The following is a 15,562-nucleotide window of genomic DNA, read 5'->3' as shown; positions in this document are numbered from 1 at the left end:
CAAGTAATTTTGTCATTAAGAAAAAAAGTATAAATGAAAAAATATTTCACAAAAAATTAGTTAAATTGTAGATTGAATAATAGTAAAATATATTGAAAATCTTGTCACTTTAATGAAATCCCAAAATGGGATGTGATACGTTTGACTACCAAAAAGGAAAATCAAATGTCTACCAAACAAATATATGATTTTAACAAGGTAGTATTGACACCTAAAAAAAAACAAACAAAGTAGTATTGAATTATATATATTCTTTTTGTTTCTAAGAGATGACAAGCTTACATAGAATATCTACAACAATCCTTATAATTTTTCATCATGCTTTGTTCATTGAGAATCTCAAACATTGTACAATTGATTAAGTGCAATAAACATGCTTTGGCAGCCCATAAGTATGACCTAGAAGTGACATATCATAGATAAAGGCTTTTCAACTACTTTAATTGTAGTTGATCGAGCTCCAACTTTTGTTGTCAATTCTATTGTCTAGTCGGGAGTAATGCCCAACTTAGTCCTCAATAAAAATCTTGCTTCGTTGCGACTAATGGTATCATGGTCCAATGATTTGTCTATGATAGGAAAACATAACAAACAAAACTCATAATCAAGGGTGATGGTCATCTCTCCAACTTTAGGTAGAAGTTGGGATAGCAAAAAAATTGGTGCTTGTGGATAAAATCCACAATGGACATGAAACATGCAATATAAATGGATATCTAATACCCACGAATACAGGTATTTCAGCTACTTGTTAGTTGACGGGGCGGGGGAGGATATCGTAGTACCTGCACCCGTGGGTACCTGCTACTTGTAGAATTACCAAAGTAACCTCTCTCTCTCTCTCTCACACACACACACACACAGACATACAACATAAGTTAGAAAAAAAAACATATCCTATATGTTCCATTCTTTCACACAATCATGCTCATGCACGAACACTCAATGCTCTCCCTCATGGCCTCAGTCTGACTCAAGCACTCTGCACTCAGTGATGCTCTCCCTCCCCCCCTCACCTTCATACTCTAACCCAGTCTTACTCTGCATTGGCAACCTCACACTGTATCGACAAGGTAGCACAATACCATGCAAAGGGACGACCTCACCACCATTACCTCACAACACCCTCATTATCAATGTCACTCTCCCTCACTACACAACACCCTCGTCATCACACCACACAAAGATTTTTTTTGCATTTTTTTAAATATTCATGGTTATCCATGGGTATCTATGAGCTTAAAAAATCCGTAAGTAGTTGCATACGTGGGTACCTACGAGTTCACAAGCAAATAATTTAGCATGCAGGGCGGGTAGCAATTAGACACTACCCGTGCCCGTTGCCATTCCTAGGTAGAAAGAGCATGTATCCTCATGTCATCTCTCAATAAAGGCATTGACTGAACCTTTATGCTAGGAATTATATCATGCATGAAAAAGGTCAACAAGCCCCAAGTCGTCTATGTATGTCTTCACTTGTAGATGGGATAGGGTAATATAACACCTTCCAACTGTGGCTAACCAACTTAATCTATAGTTGAGGATCACGAATCAACACATGCCTTGCTACATAGTCCTTATAAGACCTAAGAAAAGTATACTCCATATGACCTTCACCAAATGGTAGTCCAATGATCCGCTCAACATACGAAACCTCGGGTACTTGTTCCTTAGCCTCAGGTACCTCTTCCACTTCCTCAAGTACCTTAAGCTCATCCTATACATCTTACATAGTGTTGTTAATCAAGCAACGACTTCTACTCAACGTGTTGATGCTATTATGCATCGAGCCTTGAATGGCTCAACAAGCTCAACAACATCATCCCCTTCCTTAAATGAGGAGTCTCATCAGCATTATACAATGTAAAGTTCGTGCGAGCCACGAAGAATCTACTAAAAAAATTAAATTTGAATAACAATATAACTTAATTTAAAACATTAATAATGACTTAATTAAAAATAGAAATTACAAATATTATAGATTTACTATTAATAATATAAAACATTAATGATGACTTAATTTAAATAAACATTAATATATCAATTTATTATTAAAAATATTAAACACTAATAATGACTTAATTTGAAAAAAAAATATAGCAACAATAATAATATAAAATATTAAAAATTTTATATTGTTGCAATAACAAAAACTTATTTTCGCTATGTGTCTTTAAAAGACACAGTGGAAATATATTTGTGTTATGAGTCTTTAAAAGATACATAATGATAATATGTTTTGGTTATGTATCTCAACATATTTATGCCAAGGTGCATGCATTCATTTACAACAGAAACATGATTTCAATGTGCTCTAACACAACATAATCATGCATGTTTTTGTTAGACAAAAAATATATATATAAATACCAACATTTGCAAATGGGAAACTAAAAGGGATCGTAGGAATCAGATGACCAACAATGTCAATAAAGAGTGAAAATGGAAAGAGAGGGAAAGAGGTAAGGAGAAGGGGGTGCGACGAAATGGTGAGGAGGTAAGAAGAAGAGGGAGGGGTGTATGGAAAATTGAGAGATGTCTTTTTACCTTCTTTTTTCTAAAGTAAAGGGGTGAGAATAACAAAAATGAGGCAAGAATAACAAGCCCTTTTAAAATTAGAAAGGCGCGTAGCTTGCGATAAGTAGGGGGAGGAAGAATGAATCTTTCTTGGATTGTAGAGAAAAAAGGAAGAGACAATTGTTAAACATACCTCTTTTCTTTTTTAAAAGGAATTAAAAATACTTCGCTTAATTTCATAATATACCTTCCTTTTATTTTTTATTTTTTTCAAATATACCCCTTTTTAAAAATTTGTTTCCATAATGAATGTGTTTAACACCCTTGAAAACTAAATTGTGGAACAAAAATGGGAGTTGCTCTCTCACCTTCTCCAAAGGGAGACTCCTTGTTGCACTTTCAAAATCTTCACCCCCATGAATTTCTTATAATGGGATTTTCTCTATTTCTTTAACATTTTCTCTAAGATTTTTTCCTCTCACTCATGTCGTATGTAAATATCAAACACACTCACTCACATTCTCCTACAGAGCACAAGCAACACACAATGCCAATTTTTTTTTCGTAAATCCCAAAAAATATCCCTTTTGTATTTTTTATGTCTTGAATAAACTTTGTATTTTCCCCCTTGTTTTGGATATCTCATTGCCTCCTAATTAAGTTTATCGATTCCATTTGCACATTGGTAACTCGACACTAACTAAAAAGAGCCATGGACTCATGGTTTAAGTTTAATCAAAAGGAATGATAGTGGATGATGAATGTGTTACGTACGAGTTTGCAAACATAAACTAGAGATCCATAGAAGGCACCAAAGATTTATATTTGGTATTGATATTTGGAGGGAAAAAAAAGTAAAAGGGAGATATATTATGCAATTAATGAGGGTTTATTTAACAATTGTGAAGGGATGATGAATAGTTTTAGCCCAAAGTGAGCTTATGTACTATTAGGTATATGAATCTTATACCTCCCTTTTGTATTTTGGATTTCCCATTCTGGAATGTAAATTTGCATTTCAGAATGGACTTTTCGGAATACAATGGGAGGTGGTAGATTTAATAGTGGGAGCATAGGAAACAAATGTCGCACTATCAACTCCCATGCATGCAAAAACAATGTTTTTTTATGTTGGGCTAAGTCATAACCTTTAGTCCTAACTTCTAATAATGGCAATTTCTTCTTGCACCTCTGAGAAAAATTAAAACACTAGAATGGACAATCTTACCCTTTGTTGTAACCCTAGCACACACCTCCTTCCCAATTTTGCTGCAATGCATCCTCTTCCTCCTAATCCAGATCTTGTATCTCTCTCATAAGAAGAGTGTCTTCTGCAACTGCAAAATGTGCACCTTCTCCAAAACTCACCCAACTAAAACCATCCACATCCCATGTGTTGTGGAACATAATCATTGCCAACATGAAAAATGTGGAGTACATCCTCAAAATAAGGTTCGGCTTTTCTACGATCCTTGGAGACTTTCTAGGAAAAAAGAATCTTAAATGAGGATGCATGACAATTACAAAAGATGGTGAGCCTGACGGTTCCCAATTTTTCTATTGCACGAATCCTTCAATCTATATTGTTGTGGGGTTCCCAATTATTTTTTTGTTGAGCAGATCCTCCAATCCATAATGTTGTGGGGTTCCAAAATTGGCATTTTCATAAGTGTAATGGTTATCCATGAAAGGTATTCTAGAATATTAGACCTATATTTCGTAATAGGTATTCTAGAATACCCATTACACTTATGGAACATGTGTTCTTGAATGTAATTGGCATTCAAAAATATCTATTCTGGAATATAGTTCTAATACTCTAAAACAACTATTCCATTATACTTTTTTAGATTTCCCATTACACATACAAAGTGCTTTGTTGTTTAGGTTATTGGAGGTGGGTGAAAAAGGAGGTGTATAGAAACTTAAAAAAAGGTCAATTTTAGGTTATTTTAAAATAAGGAAGTGCATGTAGTAAAAAAGGGAATGCAGGAAGCAAAACCCCTAATAGTTAATAAAAAAAGGTTAAATTATTTTTTTAGTCATTTAATTTATTTTATAGATTCAATTTGATCCTTTAATTTTTTGAATTCAATTTGGTCCTCTAATTTTTTAAATGGATTCAATTTGGTTCTTTAGTATAAATTATAAGAAATTACACTTTGTTGCAGTTCAAAACTGCCACTAAGTGGTTTTAAATCACCACAAAATGCACATTTTCCAAAAAAATAAATAAATTTTAAAAATTAGAGAACCAAATTAAATCCAAAAAAAATTATATGACCAAATTAAACCTAAATAATAAATTAAAGGACTAAAACACTAATTTCGCCTAAAACAAATAGCAAGGCAATTGTTAAATATACATCTTGATATTACTTATGTACCTCCTTTTACTTATTTTTTTTTATCTCATAAATGCCCTTTCTTTTTTCCAATGCGCCCCCTTATCCTTATGCAACTTTGTGGTGCCACGACAGACCTAAGATGTATATCAATCATATGGAGGATTTTCTCCGACAATGGTTTCTTCATTTTGGCAATGTGTTTGGTGAGTTGGGAAGCATGGAAGACATGATCGCAAAGGATCCTCTCTCTAACAATGAACGTCTTGGTGGAGATCTTAATCGTCTCTAACGAACTCTTGATTTTCAGTTCGAGAACTTCCATTGACTTTGCTAATGTTGATATTTTTTTTTGGCTCTTTTAAAAACAAATATTGATATTTAGCTTTAAAACACATGCATTGCCTTTGTTTTGTTGTTGTAAAAGAGTGAGGTGACTCTGGATATGCAGAGGAACATAGTTCCAAGAATGGAAAGATGGATATTTAAAAAAATAAAAGAAAGTGAAAAATGAGGTATATAATTAAAAAATGAAGAGATATGTTAAGCAATTTCCTAATCTTAATTTACATGGTAGGTTTCTAATTTTTGACAAAAAAAAAGGGTGTGCAAGAGAAGAGGGGAGGAGAAGGAGAGTATTGCAACTCGAAAGGGAAGAATGAAGGAGAAGGAAGTGGCGTAAGTGAGCAAGGGGTGCATCTGATGGTGGAGGAAGGGAGAGGTGAGGGATTATGGTTTGAGAAATATTTGGGAAAATATTATAAGGGTAATTTAGGAAAAATGATGAAAATTTTGGGAAAGGGAGGAATGTGGATAAATTAGGGGAGGTTAATATATCCATAGCCCAATAGTAAAAGTTCAATCCAGCCCAATATTCATCAACTACCCAATCCACAGGCCCAAGCAAATCGAAAGGGGTCTTCTCCAACAATAATTTGCAGCAAATTGAACTTGTACTTTTTGGTGCCAGAGATGTTATGAAGAACTATAATCTAGTAGGACAGCCGCATTTGCACAAGAAAGCCTTTTGATTTGAGGTCCCCAGTTAGGATTACACCTTTGATTCTCCAGCTACATAGAATTTCCAATTCATGTAACACATGTTTTTGGTATCTAGCTATGTTCAATGACTTCTAAGTTTCAGCAACCTAGCCAACGAGAAAAAAAAAAAAGGAAAAGGGAAAGGGGTTCTAGTTAGCAATCATCGAGCGTAATGAAAGGGAGTAATGTTGCTTGTAGTAGTAGTGAGGTCTCGTCTAGGAATCTGATGAGTCATTAATGGGTGCATAAAGTAATGCTCATAGTTTCAATCAAATTCATTTAAATACACCCAAATAAATGTGATTGGTTAATAGTACTAAACCAATATTAAAATGGGTTGCACCAACTTATCATCAATTTTTCAGCCATTCAACTCAATAATACACATCTTTTTCATTTGGGGTGTGGGAAGGAGGTTCTCCACATAAGCTACATCACCACTTTGTAATGATGGAAACACATTGTGTTCAAACAGTTGCAAAAAATGTGAAAAGTAAAGTAAGAAAAGGAAAACAGTGACAGTTTAGCAAGTGTGTGTTTGGATACGCAGTAAGGTGAAGCAAAATCATTTTTTGTTCAGTCACACTGATGCAACCCTTTGTTCCTTCTGATTTTTTCACGGTCACAGCATGATTTTGGCTGTTAAAATCGATTCTGAAGTGTATCCATACACGCACTGAATTGGGTTTCCCCGTTGGGCATAAGGGGTTTGGGGTAATCTGGTATTCTACGTTACCGATCTCAAGATATGATCTTTGTGGGGTTGGAACGATTATACTATCTGAAAAGTTTGGAGGAAATAATGTGAATTGAGTTTATTTGCTGTTAGGTGAGCCGTGTGACACAGAATGGAAAAAGGCCAGTGAATCTATAACAGGCAAAACCAGTTAAATAAATATATACTGACACTAGGCCAGTGATGCCAGTTTTAAAGAGACCAAACCAAACCTAAACTAATTAGTTTTGTATTACAAAATGGATTTTGCATCAGAAAGGGCAGTACTAAATCATTGCGCCTAAATAATTTTGGACGTTGACATTATGTAATTAAAGAGGGTGGTTTACTGGTTACCGCATTATTATTATCCTTCTATCTTGTGTTATTGATCATATCATTGCGTCCCTATTGTCTTGCTTTCATCAAGTCTAAGAATCTTTCAAATCAAAATTAATCATCCCATTTGTTTCGTTCACATTGGTCCCAAATGCCAATACTCACCCTCAGCCTTATTCCTTTGTTTTTTCTTTTGGTCAATTAACAAAAAATGAGGCAAAAAAATAAAGTTAAGATTACAATGATCGGTCATTTTAAATGACAATTGTCAAATCAGTCCATGAAATTATGATGATCAAAATTTTAATTCTAGAAATTGAGATAAGAAAATTAGTCTCATTAATTGAAAAGTGTTAGTCATTTCAGCTCTTTAATTATTATTAGTTAATTTGATCTTTAATGTACATTAGTTAATTTTGTTCTTAATGTCAAGATCAAATTCATTGATGGGTTGATGGTTATCAAACTTAAAATTTGGTAAGATTAGGAATCAAATTGACCATAATGTAAATTTTTAAAGAAAAAAATTGATGATGGGTAACATAATACAGTACCAATTTCAAGAACTAGATTAATGTTTTACTTGTGAATATTCTTGGTTGGTTGGTTGGTTTAGTCAGTGCAACCCCTACGGCCTCGACTGCTACAATTCTGAGCGGTTCATGACTTCTTGTAATCATCATCACCCCATCATATAATATATGTTTCCATTGCAATGACAAAGAACAAATGATATTAAAGAATAATTAATTGATGAGAATCGGAAGAAGTGTTGCTGTTAGAAACGGGAATAAACAAAAGCTTAAAGTGGCAGAACCGTAGAGTTTGCCGTTACATATTCCTTGCTTTTTGTCCTAAATTTCATTCACTTATCGGACTAACATAATCCTTTATATTATATTATACACACATATAAAAAATACTCAGTAGGAGCAACGTCAATATAGCTGTCTGGTGGGGCACAACAACCCCACAAAGAACAAGCCACAACTTTGAATCTCCATCTCACCCTTTGGTATTGTATTTTATTTTATACAAATTCACATGTATCATTTTACCAAAGACAATTACGTTCGATAAGATCACTTTTGAATATTTAAGGCAGCCGTATGTTTAGGACACTAACTTGAGATCAGTTGGTTAAGTAAGAATAACCTCGTATTGATGATCTACCACTCTAATGATGGTAGTGTTGTGTCATATTTGTGTTTGTGCATATGAAATATGAAGACAATTATGTTCGAGTTAGGTAGAAATAGAACTATACAAAATACTTAATACAATTGTATACTTAGGATGCTTATCACTCAAGATTGATTACTGGTTAAATTGAAACAACCTGTGTCGGTTTGATCTAGTTGGCATTGTGTCGTGTCCTATTTGTGTTTGTGCATGTGAAAAGTGAAAATAAAACGAAGATACATGATCTCAGTGATTTTACTCTTGCAATGTACTGTGTCTCCTGACTCTCCCTTCTTTTTTTTTTCTTTCTCTGTTTGTGCTGTTGCAGCAGTGTGAATCTGTTACAGCTTAGATGCCCTGTACACGACACAGAAAAATAAAATCCCATTCAACTTGCGGTACCAGACAACAATTATGCCACTCTACAGCCCACAATTTTTTTTTAAAAAAAAAGATTATTTTTTTGCCCCTCTCTCTCTGTCTTTCTGTCACACTCTCTCTTGATTTCTCTCTCTTAACTGCATTCCCCTCTCTCTGTCTTGTGCTTCAATTTTAGTCAGCTTGAATTGAATTTCCCTTCAGCTGGAGTGGAACCATCAATCAAAAGAATATAAAGGGTCCCTTGTTTTTGTTTACATGTACATACATATATATATACTACTACTATGGGTATATTTATGGTGATGATTTTGAATTGGGGTGTTTGGTGGAGGTGGTAATAAACCTGATAGTGTGTTGTGTCTGTCGGCGCAAGGTCACTTTCTGTCGGCATTGTCTGTATCCACTATCCAACGATGATACGCTTCTGAGAGAAAGAGAGAGAGAAAAAAAAGGAGTATTTTTTTCTATCAATAAAATTAATAAAAAGTACAACGAAGATAGAGAGGTTTTAGTTTTACTTCTGGGTTTTCATTGCTTACAGAGTGCCTCTACCTTTCAAAGAGCATATTCATATCAGCCCTTGACCTTGTCTCTGGAGCCAAGCCAACTGAGACTTCAATCCTGATCTGAAGGGTCTTTTTTCTTTCTTTGGTTTTGATTTTGAACCCCACTTTCCACATTTGCATCTTGTGTGGAATCCTAGAACATCTTGGTTTGGTTGTTGTCAGATTTGTGTTGAGAGGGTGGAGAATTGGTTCATATGAGGGAAGGAGGAGGGGGTTTGTGGGTCAATCTTGATTTCCGTGAGTGGCATTGGAAGCTTCTTCAAAGTGTCATTGGTAAATGAAGCTCAGGCTTTCTGAGATCCTGCCTCATTATTTATCTTGTGATATAGGTCTGGAGATTTGACAAAAAGTAACCCACTTTATTCTATTTGTTGTTCCTTCCATTCCACTCTGCCTTTGTTTTACTTATTTATTTATATTTTTAGATTTCAGCTATGTGAAGAGCAGATGCAATGTTATTAGGCAAGATCCAATTTTATCAGTCTGCATGACATTTAGAGCACATGCATGCATTTTGCTGGGTTTCCTAAAATTGTTCCAATTTTTGCTACTGACATTAGCCTAGCACTAATTATCAATTTCACTAGCAACCCTACTGGATATACTCTTCTTTTTGTCCAGCATTATCATTATAATCATTTTTATTTAGTTTATCTACTTGCATTCTTAACTGCATGCCTTTTGCTAAGTCCTGTCCTTTGCAATTTTGTGTCAACATTCCATTATGTTTGAACTCTAAGTCACTTATTGTTCTTAAGTTTTCACATTCTTAACTGTATCTATATCTTCTTTCTTTTGAAGCACATTACATTCAAACTTCACAGATTGTGATCTTTTGCTGTTCTTTGGACTCCAGGTTTCATGTATAATAATAGTTCATATAAATTTGTACAGCATAAGTGAAGGGATTCCCACACCAGATGTCAAGTACTCTTGCAGCATTATTTGGAGGAGCTGCAGGAGCCGTGGCATTGGTAGGGATTGCTATAATACTTATATGGTTTTGTTTGTCTCGCCAAAGGAATGTTTCTAGGACTTCAGAGACAGGGTCCTCTGATCCTTCTCAAGGTAACAAACATCTCACATGCATGTATTAGATAAACATAAACATACATATTCTGTGATGAATAATTTTCCTGAAGTGATACAAATAAATTCCATTACATGCAGTGGGAAGACATGGTGCAATTGAGTTGCCTATACGAGATACTAGGCGATTTGAGATGGAAGAACTATCTCTGGCCACAAAAAATTTCAGTGACAAGAATTTGATTGGGGAAGGGAAATTTGGGGAGGTATACAAGGGTTTACTTCAAGATGGGATGCTTGTAGCTATCAAAAAACGCCGTGGACTTGCTAGTCAGGAATTTGTTGATGAGGTAATACCCAGTTTCATGCTCTAAAACTTAATTGTATGAGATGCTATGAGAATGAAGCATTGATGTGAAGTGACTTGTCATGCCCTTGCCTGCGAAACAGTGACAGATGCTGGATACTCCATATAAGTACTTGATGAATTTCTTTAGAGATGATTACTGATTAGTCTCTAAAATTGTTTTCCTTGATCTGTTTCATGCAATTTTAAAAGGATGCCCTTTTTCTCTCTATATCTTACTTCTCAAGTCCTTCTTCTGACCCTTGTCTGTTTCTGCTTCAGAATTTAGAGTAGAGTTCTATGGGAAATGCCATTTAGCTTCATCTATCATTTGATTCAGAAAGATGAATCTTTCTTTGCCCATTAATTCACTCAAATGTGTTCACTCATGTCTGAATAAAGTCTTTACAATTATATGTGAGCATAATCAGCATTTCTATCTCACTTCTTCTTGTGTGACTGGCAATTGCAAACATTATATAGTCTTAAATACTTGTATCCCTTATGGTTCATTCGCTTGCTTTGATTTAACATGACTCTTACGTTAGGTACACTATCTCTCATCTATTCACCATCGGAATCTTGTCAGTCTTTTAGGCTACTGCCAGGAGAACAATCTGCAGTTTCTTATATACGAATATGTGCCTAATGGAAGCGTCTCCAGTCACTTGTATGGTAAATTTCTGTATATCAGAAAAACTTCATTATCAATTTTATCTCTATTCAGATTATTCATAGTTATAACTGATAACAATAGTTCTGTTACTATGTGCTTCATGTTTGTTGCATGCACGCAAAACTAAGTTGCATTATACTACATTTCAAAAATTTCTTGTGTCTTGTTTTAGCTAAACGAGTCCTTTCTAAATGCTCATGGTTGTGACTTTGGTTTTCCTTTGCAGGTGCCGGTCAAAACCCGCAAGAGAAGCTAGAATTCAAGCATAGACTTTCAATAGCTCAAGGTGCAGCTAAAGGTGATCCTTTGCAAAATCAGTGAGCATTTGTGGCTTTCCTGGTATCAGTTTTCTTCTCTTTTAGATAAAATACCCAAGTATCTTAATGGATCCCACAAATTTTTTTGTAAGCCATTCTAAAACTTTCAGTTATTTGGTAGTACCTTCTCTATGCATAAAGCCACGAGGAACTTGTTCCTGATTTTCAAAAGCTCATTCATACTATTCTATGCAGGTTTGGCTCATCTTCACTCTTTGAGTCCCCGTTTAGTGCATAAGAATTTCAAAACCACTAATGTTCTTGTGGATGAAAACTTCATTGCTAAGGTGGCGGATGCTGGACTTCGCAATTTTTTGGGGAGAGTTGACATTGCAGGCTCCTCTTCTCAAGTGGCAACAGATGAAATATTCCTTGCATCAGAGTAATATATTGCCCTAAAGCTCATGAATGATTTGTGTTGTCCTGGCTATGCATGCGTTTATTTTTGCACACCATGCCTTGCAGGGTGAGAGAGTTCAGACGATTTTCTGAAAAGAGCGATGTATACAGCTTTGGGGTATTTTTGCTGGAATTGTTAAGTGGGAAAGAAGCAATAGAACCACCATTTCCGGACTCTAATCAAAATCTGGTTGAATGGGTATGTGATTATTTTCTAGAGTTTAGTTTCTATGTATGATCACTTCGTAACCGTTAACGACGACCAATCAAAAATCATGTTAGGGATGACTTTTAAGATAATTAATGTTAAAGTCAATAAAATTAGCCGATGTACTTTATACTCTATTTTCTAACATCTTAGATGCAAGGTGACATTCACACAATTTGATTTTGGGGGCACAAGTTGAAAGTGCGTCATATCTACTTTTCATGATGTGCTTTGGACTAATCTTGTATGTAAAGTCCATTTGCTGCTATGTGATTGATTTTTTGCTCGCTTTTTCTTCTCGATAATAAAGGTACTAAGCAATCAAGACCGTGGCATGATGTCTTACATCATTGATCGGAGATTGGAGAGTAGTTTTACAGCTGAAGGAATGGAAGAGTACATCTTGCTCATAATTAGATGCTTAGATCCTTCAAGTGAGAGGCGACCTGCCATGAGCTATGTGGAAATGGAACTTGATCGGATCCTAGAGAAGGAAATGAACTTGACAACAGTCATGGGAGAAGGAACTCCAACTGTGACTCTTGGAAGTCAATTATTCAAATCAACAAAATAAAAAAAAAAGGTATTGTAGTCTTAAATTGTTACGTATCATATATTATATATTACATTTGTGCATTATATATTTGCTTTATGATTTTTCCCTAAGTGCATACCAGAGAATAGGGCCAGCTGCTTCCTAAGTGTAAAAAGAGCAGTTGTATCCCCCCCCCCCCCCCCCTCTATTTTTCTTTTCTTCTTTTCAATGGGCCAGTGAAAAGCTGTATTCTTTTCTTTCTGATTTTTTCCTTCATAAGTGTATGTGATCTCTTGTAAACCATTATTTATTGTTAATATGACAGTGAAGATTGGGTTGGTGTGGTAAACTATTTATCAGTTTTACGCGTTCCTTCTGTCCAATGTTCACATTTCCCATTTCATTAATTATGCTACAGCTCAAATTCAAACTATATTTGGACACCTCAAATGCTAGTTAATACTTAGGGAGAGAATATAAATATGATAAGTGATATGATGTAATAGGAAGAAAAAAATAAAGTGAAATGAGAGGTGTTGATGGAGTGTCCAAATATCATTGTTTGACTTAAAATACATTGATTGTGGGACTACAGTTGTAGCCAATGCAATGTTAGTTTTAATTTTTAGTACCAAACTTGCTTGGCATGAGTGATATGGCACCCTTGTCCTTTAATTTTGCCTGTAACCAAGATCAATACCTTCACCTTCTACATGGTTGATAGGTGATTAAAATACAACTTTTTAAAGCATGAAAAATGTCAAGTAAATTTTTTGCAGCATTTAAAATGTAAATAAAACAAGATGTGTGTAAAACTTGGTTGAAACCATGTTAAAATGATTTTCGTCCACACTTTTTTTTTTACAACTAGAAGATATTTAAGGCATTTTATCTGGCAGCTAATTAAACCTTCATCTCAACATCTCTTTCAATATATATCAACCGTTGAGATGATATCACGTCATCACTCAATTGAAGGTAAAGACTTGAAACAAAATTTTTAATATATTAAGAATTCAGAATAATGAAAAAAAAATTATTAGGGATTCAAATAAAAAAACAAGTATATATCAAGAACCTAAAAGTTATTTAAGCCTATTAATTAAAATGAACTAATTTAACTAGTTTTATACTTTTATTAGTCTTGATAAATTAAATATTTGTTTCTTATATATAGAACAAGAGTAGTATTGTTAATTATTAATACAAATAATATTTAATTTAATCATTTTAATAATATTATTAATATTATCTATGGCATTGTTGACAAGAAATCTATATATATTTTTATGATTGGAAAAATCACATTGGATATTAATAAAATTGTAAGTAAACATACTCACATTGTTTATGATGTATTATTGTATTAGAGAGATTTGTATTTTTATTTTGTCACACTGACAATTGGTTGCGCCTATTTTTATACTTTAGCAAATCATATTGAGTGAATAGCACGAGTTAAATATTTCACTTCAATTTTGTATGTATTAATCATGTGATTTTGCATATTTTAAACATATTCTTAGTATATGTTACTCAATTGTTCATTTTCATTAAATAAAGACAATAACATTCAAGATAAAATTATAGCATTAGTTGGGTAAAAAAAAAATCAAGTAAAATTTGTCATATTTTTTCATAATTGTCTGTGCCTTTTTTCATACTTGAAAAATTCACATTAGGTAAATAAAATTGGTTAAATATTATGCTTGATATATTAATTATATTGTAATTTTGCATATTTCAAACATATTGTTGGTAAGCATTTCTCAATATTTCAATTCTATTAAATAAAAACAATTACATTTAAGATAAAATTGTGGCGTTAATTGGATAAAAAAAATAAAATTTTAGAAAAATGTGTTACACTCTTTGACAATTATTTATATCTCTATTTTCACACTTGTGATAATCAAATTGAGTGAATAACACATGTTAAATAAACAATTCAATTTTATTATTTATGCTTATGCACTTTTAAATACTACACTTGTTGCATTAATTCTATTGTAGTTTTGCATATTTCAAATATTTTTTTTACTAAATATCGTTCAATTGTTTAGTTCCATTAAATAAAAGTAGTAAAGAGAAATGAGAGGTGTTGATGGAGTGTCCAAATATCATTGTTTGACTTAAAATACTAGGAATTGATGGTGGGAGTTGTAGGCAATGCAATGTTAGTCTTAATTTTCAGCATCAAATGTTGCTTGGCATGAGTACTTTTGTCCTTTAATTATGCATTTAACCAAGATTAATACCTTAACCTTCCACATGATTGATAGGTGATTAAAATACAACTTTTTAAAGTGTGAAAAATGCCAAGTAAATTTTTTGTGGCATTTAAAATGTGAATAAGACAAGATGTGTGTAAAACTTGGTTGAAATGATGTTAAAATGATTTTTGTCCACATTTTTATAATTGGGAGATATTTGAGACTTCTTATTTGACACCTAATAAATCTTCATCTCATCGGGTTGACCCATTTGAGAGTAAAGTAGTACTTCTAGTTGCAACTCCATTTTCAAGTCGAGAATCAAATCTCATTCATCGGGTTAGCACATGTGTATGTGTGTGTTAGCAAATATTTGAACTTCTTTTAGAATAAGTATGTTAGCAAACTATAATTATGATTTTTTAAAATATACCTAATGTATAGCTTGCTAATGTACTTCACACACATCTCAAAAGCTTGAAAGTACCAAGTTATCCATAATAGGCTAATGCAAGTGTTTGTCATACACACACAGACTTGTGGAACCAAAAGAATAAGTCAAATACCTGGCCTAATGGAGCCTACACACAACATACAAATATAACATCAAAACAAAACATCAACATAACCAACCTATAATAACAAAACAACCTTAGTCTCCCAATGAGATTACTAGCTCAACTTATAACCCTTAGTGACTTGAGGGGAAATCTTTTGGATAATATGGCTTGTCTTGATCATGGAAGAATGGAG

The 15,562-nt window shown here is 33.7% G+C and overlaps 1 protein-coding gene across 6 annotated transcripts; it reads left to right on the top strand.

The window, feature by feature from the left end:
• The first annotated feature begins 8,332 nt into the window (after positions 1-8,332).
• LOC100820178 (probable receptor-like protein kinase At1g30570) lies at positions 8,333-12,945 on the top strand. 6 transcript variants are annotated; one of them, XM_006604144.4, is made up of 8 exons: positions 8,333-9,359; positions 9,981-10,154; positions 10,257-10,465; positions 11,010-11,136; positions 11,364-11,435; positions 11,650-11,836; positions 11,920-12,052; positions 12,372-12,945. In XM_006604144.4, the coding sequence occupies exons 2-8, from the start codon at positions 10,007-10,009 to the stop codon at positions 12,633-12,635; spliced, it is 1,140 nt and encodes a 379-aa protein (XP_006604207.1). In that variant the 5' UTR covers positions 8,333-9,359; positions 9,981-10,006; the 3' UTR covers positions 12,636-12,945. The 6 variants fall into 6 exon arrangements, with proteins under 6 accessions (XP_006604207.1, XP_003553985.1, XP_014627662.1 ...); XM_003553937.5 differs by having other exon boundaries at positions 8,333-9,415; XM_014772176.3 differs by having other exon boundaries at positions 8,333-9,435.
• The last annotated feature ends 2,617 nt before the right edge of the window (positions 12,946-15,562 follow it).

The sequence above is a fragment of the Glycine max genome, chromosome 19 (genome assembly GCF_000004515.6).
Source record: "Glycine max cultivar Williams 82 chromosome 19, Glycine_max_v4.0, whole genome shotgun sequence".
Taxonomy (NCBI): domain Eukaryota; kingdom Viridiplantae; phylum Streptophyta; class Magnoliopsida; order Fabales; family Fabaceae; genus Glycine; species Glycine max.
Note: the sequence above shows the minus strand (reverse complement) of the source record. Positions and strands in the feature narration are given on the sequence as shown.

What these genes read in the sequence shown, in the direction of transcription:
- LOC100820178 (XM_006604144.4), top strand. Translation starts at nt 10,007, where the DNA reads ATGTCAAGTACTCTTGCAGCATTATTTGGAGGAGCTGCAGGAGCCGTG. An exon ending in GTCCTCTGATCCTTCTCAAG is followed by an intron (nt 10,155 to 10,256) that starts GTAACAAACATC and finishes CATTACATGCAG; the next exon opens with TGGGAAGACATGGTGCAATT. An exon ending in CGTCTCCAGTCACTTGTATG is followed by an intron (nt 11,137 to 11,363) that starts GTAAATTTCTGT and finishes TTTCCTTTGCAG; the next exon opens with GTGCCGGTCAAAACCCGCAA.